At 37.4% G+C, this 15,088-nt stretch overlaps 1 protein-coding gene across 7 annotated transcripts in view; it reads left to right on the forward strand.

Annotated features, from left to right (window-relative positions):
* The window catches only part of ABI2 (abl interactor 2), a 90,290-nt gene extending 78,566 nt beyond the window's left edge, over positions 1 to 11,724 (forward strand). For 4 of the 7 annotated variants that reach the window (XM_061186625.1, XM_061186653.1, XM_061186618.1 and 1 more), the window contains 3 exons: positions 7,128 to 7,220; positions 8,527 to 8,742; positions 9,334 to 11,724. In XM_061186625.1, coding sequence (XP_061042608.1) covers positions 7,128 to 7,220; positions 8,527 to 8,742; positions 9,334 to 9,497 — 473 coding nt within the window. In that variant the 3' untranslated portion in view covers positions 9,498 to 11,724. The remainder of the gene's footprint in view (positions 1 to 7,127; positions 7,221 to 8,526; positions 8,743 to 9,333) is intronic. The other 3 variants (XM_061186633.1, XM_061186640.1, XM_061186657.1) reach the window with 3 other exon arrangements.
* Positions 11,725 to 15,088: the final 3,364 nt, after the last annotated feature.

Raw genomic sequence — 15,088 nt, forward strand, 5'->3', positions numbered from 1 at the left:
AAATGTCATCAGGACTAGTCAGCTCAGAATAAATGTGTGCTGTCTTGAAGGAAATTTTCTGTTAAGAAAGTTAAAGCTACTAACTCACTGGGTTTCAAAACTGACTGCACATTAGAATCACCTGGGGAGCTTATATTAACGAATAGTGGACTTCCACTTCTGGCTAAGATAGAGCAACAGTAATCAGATTTACCCTCCCTCCTAAAACAGTTAGGAATGAATCCAGGAAAAAATATAAAAGATAATGGTTTTCAGACATTAGATAACAAGCATTGGTGGACTATGGTCCCAGGAAGAAGGAACTCAAACACGGTGAGCCCTTAAGTGTCCTAGCTTTGCTATCTAGAGGCAGTTTCCAGGCCACAGTGCAAGGAGGTGGAACCCAAATAAGCCTGGAAGTCTCACTGAGTAGAGAAGATAAGAGATCACAGAGTTTTGGGAGACCATGGAGAACAGGTAACTACTCAAAGACAAAGGACAGAGCTCTGGGTATCTGCAGAAGGGTCTCCTTGAATCTTTGACAGAGTACTGATCTGTACATGTATGTGAAGAAACTACCTGAGATTGGAGAAAGAACAATCAGAAAGGAGTAGGCAGAAAAAGTCTTGGAAATAACAGGCCTGGGAATAGTTCATGTTCCCGAACCAGCAAGAACAGAAAGACCTTGTAATACACACGGCATTGAGAAGAGGCCTCAAAAGTGTGTCCCCTCAGTTGTGGGGCGAAATTAGCCCTAGACTATAGGTTGCCCTGAACTGCCCTAACAGATGTTTAAATGCAAACTTTGAAAACATCCAACTGATTTCAAGTAACTTGACTGAGTTCCAGGACAAAACCCAGCATTGTTCAAAGGAGTCAATAAAATCCAGTGCACCAAAAAGTAAGATTCATAGTGACCAGCATCCAATCAAAAATTACAAGGCATGTAAAAAGGCAGGAAAACATAACTTATACCTAAAAGCAAAGCCAGTCAATAGGAACAGACCCAGAAGTGACCAAGATGATGGAATTACCAGACACGGGTATAGCTATTATAAATGCCACATATATCCAAGAAGGCAAAGGAAAACATGCACATGAGAGAGAAGCAGAATATATTTTCTTAAAAAAGAGAAAGAGAAACCCACATAGAATTTCTGGAGATGAAAAATATAGTATCTGAAGTGACACTTAGAAGAAAAGATTAGCAACCTTGACAATATGACATTAGAAACTATCCAAAACGAGGCACAGAGAAAAAAACCAAGACCAAAAACAGAGCAACAGATATGTGGAACAATATCAAATAAAGTTTATTTGCAGAAGATATTATCTTGTATGTAGAAAATCCTAAGGAATCTACAAAAAAGCTGGTAGAACTAAAAAGCAAATTTAGCAAGATGGTAGGCTACAAAGTCGATTTGCAAAATTAATTGCATTTTTATATACTAGCAACAAACAATTAGAGATTGAAATTTACAAAATAATACCTTTTGTAATAACATCAAAAATATGAAAACTTAGGGATAAATTTTTTTTTTTTGGCGGTGGGGTGTGGCTTGTGGGATCTTAGTTCCCCAACCAGGGATCAAACCTGGGCCCTTGGCAATGAGAGCTCAGAGTCCTAACCACTGGACCGCCAGGGAATTCCCAGGGATAAATTTAATAAAATATATGCAGGACCTGTATGATGAAAACTATAAGACTTAAGAGAAATTAATAAAGGCCTTAAATTGAAATAAATAAGTAAAATATGTTTTTTGATCATTATTGTTAAGAGACAGTCTTTCCTAAATTGATCTATAAATTGAATGCAATCTCAGTAAAAATTCCAGCAGTCATTCTTACGGAAAATGACAAGGGGATTCTAAAAGTTAAATGGAAATGCAGAAGACCTAGTTTAGTCAACACAATTTTGAAAAACAAGACTAATGTTGGAGGATTTAAACTACCTGATTTCAGAGTTCTAGTATAAAGCTACAGTAATCAGGACAGTGTGCTATAAGTATAGAAATATACATCAGAATCCAGAAAAAAAAAAAGACAGAATCCAGAAGAAGATCCACACATACGTTTTGACGAAAGTGCAAGGTAATTCAATGGGGAAAGGATAGTGTTTTCAAAAATAGTGCTGTTAACAATTGGATATCCATATGCAAAACATGAACTTCTACCCTTATTACCTCACCATACACAAAAATTAACTCGAAATGTATTTGGATGTGAATGTAAAACTATGAAACTTCTAGAGGAAAATATAGGAGAAAATCTGTGTGTTCTGGGGTTAGGAGAAACTTTTTGTAGAGAGCACATTAAAAAACATGAAGCTTAAAAGAAAAAATGATAAATTGAATTTCATTCAATTAAACTTTTCTTTTTTAACGATGGTGTTAAGAAAATGACAAGGCAAGCCCAAGACTGGGAAGAATATTTGCAAAATAACTCAGGAGAGGACAAACAACTTGTAGAAAAAAACAGTTTGGAAACACTTCATCAAAAAAGATACATGAATTGCAAATAAGCACATGGAAAGATACTCAACATTATTAGGGAAATGCAAAGTGAAGCTGCGATGAACCAAACTACTTATCACTACACACCCTCTGGAAGGGCTACAATTAAAAACACTGATAATACCAAGTGTCAGAGAAAGTGTGGTGAAACAGGAGCTGGTACAGTGTACATTGCTGGTAAGAATGCAACGTTTCAGCCACTTTGGAAAACAGTTGGCAGTTTCTTATGAAGTTAGATATACACCTACCAGGTGGTCTGGCAGTCCCTTCTTAGATGTTTATTTACGAGGAATGAAGATTATGTTCACACAAAGACTTGAACTTCATTGTTCATAGCTGCTTTATTCATAATAGCCAAGACTGGAAGCAACCTATACGTCTTTCAACTGGTGAATGGATAAGCTAATTGTGGGCTATCCATCCATTCAATGGAACACTGTTCAGCAATGGAAAGGAATAAACTACTGGTACATACAGCAATATGGATGGATCTCAAGCATTATGCTAATGAAAGAATCTAGACACAGAAGACTCATACTTTATGATTCCATCTAAATGAAATTTAGAAGATGAGTGGTTTGGGGGGATCAATAGTGGCTACATAGGGGCATAAGGAAATTTGGGATAATGGCCATTGTAATGATTGTGGTGGAAGTTGTTCATTTGTCATGTATACAGGTGCATACATTTGTGAAAACTCACTGAATATACACTTAAGTGATTGTGTTCTGTGTCTAAATTACTTCTTAATAAAGCTGCTTTTAAGAAAAGAAAAAAAAAGAGCCCAAGGTACACTAGGGTACCAATGTCCAATGGCCTTGGACATTGACATGTTTTACAGACTCCTTAGCTGATTTTAACACTGTCCTGGACAAAGTGATGACAGTTTTCAGCTGTGTAAAACCAGCTCAGTGAGTCCTTAAGAGAAAAGCTTTATGAAGAGATTTGCTTGTTAAAAATCTCCTCTTCGGTGAACATGTTAAAATCTGGAGAGATTTGTAAGAGAGGAAAGTAAGTTTATTTTCAGTCCAAATAACTCTTTAAAGTTTAAAAGAAAATGCCTGAGTTGTTTCCTAAGATATTTTTCAAAGTTAGTCTCTGTTAAGCTCAAATCTTTTAAGACATGAAAATCAAATAAGCTCCTCCTTACTCTTTCTGGCAAAACAAAAATAACCGTGTTCAGCTTATGTTTGATTGCTTTTTGTTTGAGTGTGCATAAATGTTGAGGCTGTTGCCTAATGTCTTATTTTGCTGTCTTAGACTTAGGACCTGGTTCTCAACTGTGCCTGCATATTAGGGTCACCTAGGGAATGTTTAATATGTCTGCACTTCCAGACCTATTAAATCAGAATCGGTGGACATGGGACCCAGGCATCAGAATTTTTTAAAGTTCCTCAGATAATTCCAAGGTTGAGAACCACTGCACAGGTTTATCTTAACCCTTGATTATTAGCCAAGTGGAGATAATTTGTATATGTAAGTATCTTTATTTAACTTGGGTAGAGAAAAGATATTTTCATTTATTTATTATGTGCCTGGCATGATGCAAGACTTATTACATATGTAAGGCAGTTAGTTTCCGCATTTTGCAAACTAGGAAATTGAGGTTCAAAATAATTTATTATGTTACAGAATATGACAGAAGATGTTTGTGTTGCAGGAGTCAGTATATCATAATAGTTATTAATGGTAATAAAAGCAGCTAACATTTATATAGAATGTTTACTCTACACACGGCCCTGTATCGTGTGTACATTGCCTCATTTAATATAACGATGCTTTGAGGTATTGGCACTATTATATTACCCATTATACAGCTGAGTAAAAAGCAGCTTAGGAAAGTTAAGTATGTTCTGTAAAGTAGTAAGTGGTAGAGCTGGGATCTGAACTAGGTGGCATAACTCCTGAGCCCACATTCTTAACATTGTCTTAAGCTAGTACTCTGACAGACCTGGGATTGAGTCTTGGCTCTAACGTTTACTAGCGTTAAATTATTTGTGACAAATTGACTTATTTGTCAGTGCCTGTTTTATTTCCCTTTCTTCTATCAAGCCATCTGTTCTTGTGTTTTTCTAGCTCAATGACATAACTTCTTGGTAGAAGCATAAACAGTGTATGGTAATTTATCAGGTAACACTTCTGTCCTCACAAGACTGTGACGGTCCCTTGTCTTATTCATCTTTGTATCTCTAAAAATCAGAATGGATGCTCCATTAATGATTGTCAGAAAATGAATAGTGCCATTAATTCTATCTGGGGAGTCCAGAAAGCTGCTCAGAGGACATGGTATATGTGATGTGCTTTGAATGATGAGTATGAGTTTCTCAGGCAGAGGAGAGAGATAGGAAGGGCCATCCAGTCAGAGGGAATCCTCTGAGTCAAAAGGGCATGGTGAGTAATGTCCTGTGCGGGGACCTGGGTGGGTTGTAGGGAGGGGGTGGGTGAGCTAAGCGTGTAGGAAGGGAAGTAAGTTGTAATTAATGATGGGAGGCCTTGAATACCAGGCTGAGGTGTTTTGAATTTTTTTCTTTTTAAAAAATCTGATAGTAGAGGGAAATTGTGGAAGATTTTAAGTAGGTTAATGTTAAGTTCCCATGTATTTGGACTTTAATTTTTGAAAAAAGATACTTGATAATAGTGTAGTGTGCATTAGAAAGAAAGAAAAATAGGAGTTGGAAAGACCAGGTTGGGTATCTTTCTAAGCAAGAGATTAGGTCCTCAACTGAGGCAGTGGGGCTGAAAACCTTGTTCACATAAATAAGTAGATGCAAATGGAATTATTTTTCATGCAGCACTGTCAGTTCTTTTAAATCCTTCAGAGTTATTTGCCAAAAATCAAATAATGTTCTATCTTTAAAAATCATGTTTTATATGATGTGTCATCTGATAACCCCATTAAAGTCCACCTTAACTTTTGTTAAAAGCAAAAGAATGGGAGCCACTTAAGTTGCAAAAAGGTTGGGATAGTCAGTGGAGTAATTCTCTTTCTTAATACCACACTGGTATTTTGAATTGTCCCTTTGGCACTCAGGGTGTTTTATACTTAAGCATAGTACATCACTGTATTTTTGTTAAGTAGGAGAAAGATATACAGGAAATGAGAACTTTTGTGACTGATGCTTGACAGAGGGTATCATCTCAAGCAGATCAGATTTAGATGCAGGATTTATAAAAGTTGAGGATCAAGAAAGAAACTCTGTAAAATCATCTGTCACTCATGCTGCTTAGGAAATCTTCAGGTACCCCACAGTGATACGTGTATTCCAGTTTAAAGACTGCTGCGCTGATTAGGGCGGTGAGTGTGATGATGGAGAAAAGTGTTTGGGCTTGAGAGATTTAGAAGGTGTAGAATTAAAAGGACTTGTGGATATTTTCCTCTGAATTACTTTTCGGTGGGTTTGCATTTCTATAAGCATCAAGAATGTTATCAGCCCCCCCAAAAAAGCTAAAAAATACTACATTGACTAGAAATACGAAGTATTCTACCTATCTTGTGTTCTCTTTAAACTTGTATGTCATTTAATTGTATCTGTTTAGGTGTTAGAAATACACACTAAACTCTTTCTAGGTCCCTCTAAAGTGTTTTCTGGCATCCTAGATCACTGTAATGGCAAATATTCAGAGTTTAAGAAAGCTGTTGAATTTTACTTAAAGCAGGCCAGGAACAAATTAACTGGAACAAATTGCACTATATCAGAAGTCCCTGTTTTAGTTTCTGTTTCTTAATTATTTATTTAGGATTAAGGTTGCATAGGAAACAAAGTCAATATATGCTTCTTAAAATGGATAGATGGAGATTTATTGAGTGAAATTCTGAGTGGTATAATAAAGGGACAGAGGATCTTTCTATAAAAAAGATAAATCTTCAAGTGGATCTGAGCAAGTTACAGGGTATCCCAATTTAACTAAACTGTTGAGGAAAATGTAACACTTAGGAACCAGAGATTGTCCCAGATATCATTGAAAGGCCCCATTTACCAAGTTATTTAAGTAATGAAAATCATAGGAGAGCTTACAGGTATCTTGGTTTTCTTAACACTTTTAGTCTGTTACTGTGGATATGTTAAATTGGTGGCATAATGCAGCATGTGTTTTGAAAGAATATATATAGTAGACGCCCGTCATTCACACATATAACCTGTGGGAATTCAACCACTATTCTCAGTGCATGGGCATAGGCTCTAGAAAGTGTGAGAAAGCAGACAGAAGTCTGCTCTTCCCTCAGTCTCTCTCATTTTCTCACTGGCCTCTCCTAGTGTATCTCACTGCACTAGTCTAATTCTAATGTTTAAAGGTACGTGTTTTTACATAATATGGTGCTTTAACACAAGCTCAACTGAAGAAACAGCCATCTTTCCCTATTCTGGGATTGTATCTCTTCAGAGACTGTTGAACAGTAAGTGTGACTAAATACTATTTTTGGCCATTTATACAGTTTTGAACCTAACCTCAAGATGGGATTCCACTGTGTAGGACTGGGTATTAGAAAACAGAATTTGCAGGGAGGGTCCTTTGTTTAGAAAGTCACTGTGTTTGAAGTGCTGCAGAAGTTCGGAAAGGATAGGTGTTCATTTATTTGGTTCTACCTTTCTAGGAACGTTATTCTTTTTCATATCCTTTTTCTCCCCTCTCTAGTTGTGGCAATTTATGATTATACAAAAGACAAGGAAGATGAGCTGTCCTTTCAGGAAGGAGCCATTATTTATGTCATCAAGAAGAATGACGATGGTTGGTATGAAGGAGTTATGAATGGAGTGACTGGGCTCTTTCCTGGGAATTATGTGGAGTCTATCATGCATTATTCTGAGTAAAGCTCAGCAAGGCTGTGTTTCCCTCACAGGAATAGTCAGGTCTTCCCAGATTAGCAAAAGGCCCTGGGGATTCCCCTCCAGTGAAATGAATGAAGGATTCAAATGACAAAAACTACTTATGTTTTTTTTTTTTTTGGTTTATCCCTCAGTATTAGAACAAAAAAGCAAGCTGAGTTGGAACAAATGGCTCTTTCTGCCGTCACTTATACTATGCTGAGCTGTTTGGACTGAAATAAAGTGACGTTTCTGAATATATCAGAGGTATAACAGCATAACTATGTGAAACAAATCAGGTTAAAACTGATTCAGAAAAGAAATCTGGGATCTTTCTCAGGAATCCTGTACACGCGTGGGAGTTCTCCTCCTGCGGAATCTGTGGCATTGGATGATCTGCAGTGCCTGTGGTTAGCCTCGTGGCCCAGGGCGTGCCCCAGCCCCACACTTCCTTCCACTTGGATGAGGAGGGGGAACCAATATTTAAATACCATACATAACCATTTTTATAATTGTTTCACATGGCTTATTTCCTCTTCAACACTGTAAATCCTGCATTCAGTCAGCACTTGAGTGCACCAAGTGAGTTAGTGTTGAGCTGACTTGCATCCCTTCATGTTTCTCAGTTCGTAGATTATAAGAATGATTTGAATCTCCAAACATTCTGAAGGTGGTTTTGTTCTCCTGCTGCTGCTGCTGCGTGAGACTGCATTGCCGCTGCTGGCAGTGCGCCCCGGGCTGTGACAGGTGCAGCCCGGCTCGTGCGCTCAAGCGGGCATGCAGAGGTAGACACGAGGGTCCCTGAGGTTCCAGAGAGGTTGAACTGCAGAAGTGCATCCTAAACCCTTGCCTTAGGTGCTGTTTTGAGGAGTAGGACCTTAGAGGTCGACCAACTATTTCTTTACTTCTTTCACTATTTAGAAAAATAGGTTTTTTGTTTTTTTTTTTTTTTAAATAGCAGTTATTTTCAAGTCTCGACAGTCACTGGGAATAAAAGGCTTGCTGCTGTGCTCTCTGAATGTTATGGCAGGTGTTAGCTACTGCTGAATTGTTTACTCACTTAGAAAAGGTAAATATTCCCCTGATTTTGTGTGATTGGCTTTTGAAGTAGCTGCTCTTGGTAAGGATTTGAACCTTATCTCTCAGACTAAGGATAGTGGGATAAGTGGTATAAGGCCAAATACTTATTCAAGTATTTTTTTTTTTCATCTGCACAATTACAACTTCAGATTCAGTGGAGTTTGGAAGGCAGATGGCTTTAATCATCTCTTCTCTAATCAGTATAAGAAATATTGAAAAAAGATCCAGGAGGCCTTGCTGCTCAGCAGGTGAATACTGTGATGATAAACCAGCTCACGGGCCAAAGCTACCATGGGTCCTTTCCAGTCCCAGCGACTTGGCCAGAAGAGACCTTTGCCAGGTGACTTCCCAGTGCTGGGGGAAAGGTGAGAGGTGGTAGGCTGCAAATATTTCAAACATGGGCCTTGAACATAATAGGTAGTGCAGAGAGAGGAACTTGATTGGAAAATGAACAAGTGTAGTAGGTGTGAGGGAGTTCACATGGTGTTGACAGAGTTAATATTCCACCTGTGAATCTGTTGTCAGAGCAGAAAACTTACCACCATTTAACTGAGACCCAGGTACAGTGTTTCGTATCAAGATTTTTGTTTTATGGTTGCAGGTTTTTTTCTCACACACTGCAAGTTAGCTCTTTTTAGATTTCTCCAGCACTTTGAATTTAGTTTTCATTAACTTGCCTCCAGTACACATTACACTTCATGCTTTGTTAGGTCACCTTGACACCCTTTATTCCCTGTCTTCCTTCAAAGTAATGGCCCTTGAGTGTCCTCTGAGCCTTCAGCTTCATTACGGCTGCAACCAAGACTATACTTGGAGAGGTTAAACTCTTCTTAGTGTTGGTGTGTGACTAGGAAAACTGTTTGGAAATTAGATGTTCAGAGTTATTTAAATAGCTTTTCGCTGAGAAAACTTACTGGACTAATAAGGCAGAGGGTATTTTGAAATCCAATAAATAGTGCCCACAGCTCACACCTACAGAAGCCCAGAAGACAGTTGTGCAAAAGGAGTTGGTGGTGGTCAGCTTGCTTGTTGGACCCCTGCTGGATTGGGGAACGGAGAAGACGTCAGTGAAGTCCTTCAGACTGAAGACCTGCCGCAGAGGGATCCATGGGTCAGCTGATTTTTCCTTTATTTTTTAGTACTAACGTGTGTGATTTTTTTGTTTTAAAAATAACACCTGTTGGATTTTCTGCATATTTTAAATTTTTGTATAGTTTTGAATTCTATATATCGTTTTGGAAGGATACTGTGTAATGATGGGCCAGGCCTAAAGTCACTGGAGACTTTTAATGTATGTAACATTTCATAGATTGCATGCTATTAATAGTATGTGAGGGTAGTATTTGTTTTATTCTAAGTTTCCCCCATTTATCTTTTTATACACTACAAGATGGTTGGTAGTAGGAATTCTAAATGAGTGCAGAAATCTTACATGCTACATAATATTGTGGCAAAGATGATCCAAGTCTAAAATCTGCTGACCAGTAAGCAACCATTTTATCAGGCTAGAGGGAATCTTTTTCCTCTTGAAGTGTTTCTGACTTGTGTCCACAACCTTTTTCCTTAAAAAAAAAAAGGGGCGGGGGTTAAGAGTTTGTTCCCTTTTTTAAAGTATTACTATTTGAAAGGCCATAGGGATGTAAATGAAAATATACTTCCTTGTTGACATCATGGCCTAGGCAATAAATTGAAAACCAAAAGTGTCAATGTGTCAAAATCTAGACTTGAGAGATTCAGCCTTCTGTGTTTGAAATACATATGAAACCTTTAAGATGTCTTGTTCAGTGTTTCCCATCTTTTGGCTACTTGCTTTCTACCTTCTCCAGGGGCACGTGCTGTTCCTACAGTAGGGTTAAGGGCCTGCTACTCTTGCTGCATTCCTAAGAGTCACTGGGTGAGACATTTTCATCCCTCCCTTTCTTTTTCCCCTCCTGCCGCTGTTTATTACCCAGCTAGAGAGACTGTTTTATGTGTCTTCACAGTGGTCTCTGTAATGTAGCTGTGCTCCTCAGCAGTCTCTTGATATTACTGAAGATTTTTCTGTTTGAGAGGCATCAAAATGATAGTAGTTTGCTTTTATCCTATATGCTCATTTGCTTTTAGCAGGTGTCCTTTCTGCATTAAGAACTGGTACTTTGGTACTTTCTTACCACCTTTTCTCCTCAGTGGAGACAGCATGGCATGTCCTGAAGGCCACCTCTCCCTTTGAAAAGTGTTTGATGGAGGAACTGGCAGGTGGTCGCTACGTCTTGGAAAAGAATGGGGATCTGCATCACTTCCCATCTGTTCACTTCTGAACTTCTTTGGCCAGAAACTCCTGATCAGTGTTACGGTGATGATTTCCCTCACATGATTTCCTTAGAGTCATAGAATTTTAGAGCTAGATGAGATTTCAGAAATTTTAGTTCAATCCCATTTTACTGATGAGGTTTAGATGTTTCCTTTTCAAATAACAGCTAGTTAACAAAGGTAGAATTCCTGACTCAGCACCTGGTACTCTTTCTACAACTGTCTTAATTGTGTTGTATGTTTCTTTTAAAGTTCTACTGGATGTCTTAAGGAAGATACTTGAAAAGATATGCTATGTCTCCATAAATACCATTCAGAGTGTTGTTTAAAGGAGTGTATTGAGTGTAGCCTTAATTAGTGAAAGTAATCTTCATTTTAACCCTTTTAAAACTACACTCAGAACAAATGGTCTTTTCCATAAGGTGTATGTAGCTAAAATGTTACAGTGTCTCGGCACTGGAAAGAGCACAGCACAGCCTTATTTGAGAGAGCCTTAGAAAACACTTCTAAAACAGGCATTGCGCTCATTACCTTATGTTTATTTTATGCTGATCTTCGTTCCTATTTCTTGAGAATCTCATAATTCTTTAAAAAAAAAAATTGACAAATGACAGGGCCTAGCTGTGTATAAATGATCCTTGCTAAATATCTTGAGGTTTTTTGTAAAAAATCAAACAAAAGACAAAAAGCTTATTTTCACATTAAAATGGAAACGTCTTTTGCAACTTCAGAATTCTATGGAAACACAGTTTTTATCATATTTGTGTCCATGCATCTTTCTTAACAAGATGGTTTACAAAAAAGAATGTAAACAATTTGTGATCTGGTCAGTTATACTTTTAGCTCCCGGAGGGAGGGTTGGTGTTACGAGTTGAGTGAAAACCTGTGTAGGAAAATTTGAGGGAGCAGTCTGTCGCCAGTAACGTTTCTTGTGCGTGCCATTAAACCACCTCCAGATGAGTTGCGGGAACACTCACTTTTTAATTTTGAAATTGTATTTCAAGTTAATTGTTGCTGTGTACTAAGAACTTGGCCTAAATAAAATCCTACAAAGTATATCCAAATGTCTTGTGAATGTATTTCTGCAAGTAACTTCTTTCCTTTTTTTTTTTTTTGGCTGTGCTGTGTGGCTTACGGTATCTCAGGTCCCCGACCAGGGACTGAATCCGGGCCATACCAGTGAAAGCCCAGAATCCTAACCACTAGGCCACCAGGGAACTCCCGTAACCTCCTTTCTAAGGTGGTAAGTAAGTTTAAGTGTGTCAGAGAGAATCCTTCCCTGTTGCACTAAATAATTACTTTCTGTCCCTATTTTTGCTGTAAGTGAACCTGAGGTTTTGATCACTTTCCACCAAATACATACAGTTCTTTTCTTTTAATATAAAAAAGGAGACCGTCTGTTCTTTTTGCCCAGTTTGGTAAATGATTGATAACATGATTTGTAAATACATTCGAATCCACATTTATACATACCTTGACATGGCAGTCCAAGACATGATTGTGGTAACAAGGCTTTGAAACAAAAAGCACCTCTTTTTGTACTAGTTTGTACCTAGTTGTATTTTGTTTGTTTAAAGAAAAAAAATCTTAAAAGTTATTTTCTTAAAGGCTAATCAATCAGTTGAACACATCAAATTACAGTTTGTTTACCTTCACACTTTACGTGCGTGTTGCAGCCTCTCTGTTTTGGGTACCTTGACATAAACAGCAAAACCAGGTTCTTAGTGGGGCCGATCCACAAACAAACAGTCAAGTACAGTTCTGACGTTTAAATGAAATCTATGTATTTTTATTAAGGATTGGATAAGCTGACATAAGGAAAACACGTAGCTGAAAAATTACACTGACTGTATGACTACTGTCCTAAGCCATTACAATAGTTTACTGACAGTAACTGGCAAGAGTAACTTGGAAAATAACTTAATCCAGCAGTAGAACAAAAACATGGTCAGTAGTACTGAATATATCTCTTATATATATCTATATATATATATAGGTTTGCACAATCAGGGAGCAAGGCACATAATTAAATGAGAGCGTACATTTAAGCAGAAGAAAATAATAGCTACAAAGCTGAAAGAAAAACTGTAACTTCATCTTTACTGAGCTGTGCATAATTATCTGATTAACGTCTTCTATCAAGTACTTTTAATGCAGTTCCTTTTGCCTTTATCATGCTTTAGTAAGGTATATTCCTACATTGTATCTATTTATGGCAAAGCTCCCACAGCTTAGATGTCAGCAACTGGGAGCAATCCCAGTTAAATATAATGTGCAATTTTTCTTTAAAACAGTAAACAATGTTTTTATGACATTTAGCACAAGCTAATATTTTAAATGTACATTTCTATAAAAGGAGTTCACTAGTGGCTGATAATAAAATTAAGCAAAATCATTTGAAACATTCCAGTTAATGCTTATTTTCTAGGAGGAATTATTTACAAGTAGAGAGAAAAATATAGGAGGTGGTAATCATGAAAAATGGCAGTTTTTGGTATTAGGTTACAATAAACTTAACAAACAATGGACAGTTTCCAAAATGCAGATTTTTTTTTTTTTTAAGTGCCACAAGCATGTTCTGCCTAAGAAGAGATTGAGGCTTCGATGATGAGCTTGGTGTTAACAGCCATCCATGATCAACATTCACTTCTGAACTTGGCCATCTTTTAAATATGTAGTATTCACCATCACCCTGACTCGACTCACTTCTCTAAATGTCTTTGGTAGAAAGCAGCCAGACCCCGTTTAGGTAGATGAAGCCCATCTCTTGTGAGACCATCACTTTTCCTGTTTCTGCACAAACTAGAAACACCTTCCTTCTCTTTCATTAGCACCTCAAAGTTTGCCTGTTGGATTTTTTTTTTTTTTTAAATGCTAATCCTCCAAAAGAGTTCAAGGCACTGGGGGTTATAGCAGATGTTTCCTCTTCTAAATGGTTTATTACTTCAACAAGCAAAGAGCAAACCAACTGGAGATTATTTCCTTCGAGTGTTTGTTTATCAAGTATATTGCGTTTAGCTTATTTTTACTTAGCAAGTTTATACTACGGCTAAATTTCAGATTTCATTTACATATAGATCTTCCAAGGGCACAATTAAGAACCGAGCACTTGTTTAGTTTGAGGGAGTCTGGTAAAGGGGTTAAAACAATGATCTTCTATTCAATTTTTAAATGAAAATAAATCTTAAAAGATATTGGGATACTTAATTCTGCACTACTTGCATCTGTCCATGGATCAAATCTCAACTTTGTGAGTGGTCTCATATTCCTATAGGGTTAGGAATAACTTGCTTTATGCAATGATATAAAGTGTATGAAACAAAATTCCAAGTGGCAAAAGGTACTTGCAACCTAAAGTGATTTTTTTAGAAAGAGACGTCCTCTTATCAAGTGTATAAATCCAAATTATGAAGCCTATGTTATTGAAAGCAAGTCATTACACCTATAATCACACAGGGTCATACAGTTTTAATTGGTCTGAACTTAAATCTGTGAGATAAGTTATAACTATGTGAAAACTGTATAAAAAATTTGGTAATATATAAAACGAGGAAAAGGTTAGTCTGCTTGTTTAAAATCACCTTGTGTTTGTAACATAAAACTGCTTTTAGCTGAGGGAAAAAAGGTGACAAAGGGTTCTGCTGGTGGCCTGATAGTCAAATCAAACCAATCCTACCATTACCTGAAGTTTTTTTCAGGCTAATCGTAGCTTTACATCCTTGACATGAACTTATTAGCAGTTGTATTCTCCCAGAATAGCAGCTTATGAAACTCTAATTGGATGCACAGCTATTAATAACCTTGACCTCAGAGTTGTTACTCTATTGAATTATTCTTCATGATCCCCCAATTTTGTTTAGATTAACTTACTTTCTTGATAAACTCAGGACTGCTTTCAGTGGCAAGTAAACTTACATAGAGAGGGGACTTCCAAGAGAGTTCACAGCCCTTCCTTAGCAGGATATGCCGTCAGTGGGCAGGAGCACCTTGATGTCGGAGGACTGTGAAACGTCAGCACGTCTACATTACTGTGAGGCGTTCTGATGAAAATTGTTTCCTATAACTTCTCTGAAGTCAGCAGTCTTATCTTAAAAAGCCCCAGAAATTAAAAAAAAAATCCAATTTACAGTTAAGTGGGTACCTGTAAACCTTTACAGTAGTAGTTAGTTAGTTACTTTTTCCAAGAGTTTAATTCTGTAGCAGCTAAGGAAAAAAAAAAAATGCATTTGAGTAGTAAAAGCTTCAGTACAGAATAATCTAACCAGAGCAGGCTTTGCTACCCTTCAGAGTTGGTGCCAAAACTTTAAGCATAGGTTGGATCCAATTTTGAAATTATGTGGTAGAAGTTAAGGGTGTCACTAATTAATCTAGTCACTAGCTCTAATGGGCACCTGTTTGCACTGCCCTCCACAGCAGGATGAG

The sequence above is a fragment of the Eubalaena glacialis genome, chromosome 1 (genome assembly GCF_028564815.1).
Source record: "Eubalaena glacialis isolate mEubGla1 chromosome 1, mEubGla1.1.hap2.+ XY, whole genome shotgun sequence".
Lineage (NCBI taxonomy): Eukaryota > Metazoa > Chordata > Mammalia > Artiodactyla > Balaenidae > Eubalaena > Eubalaena glacialis.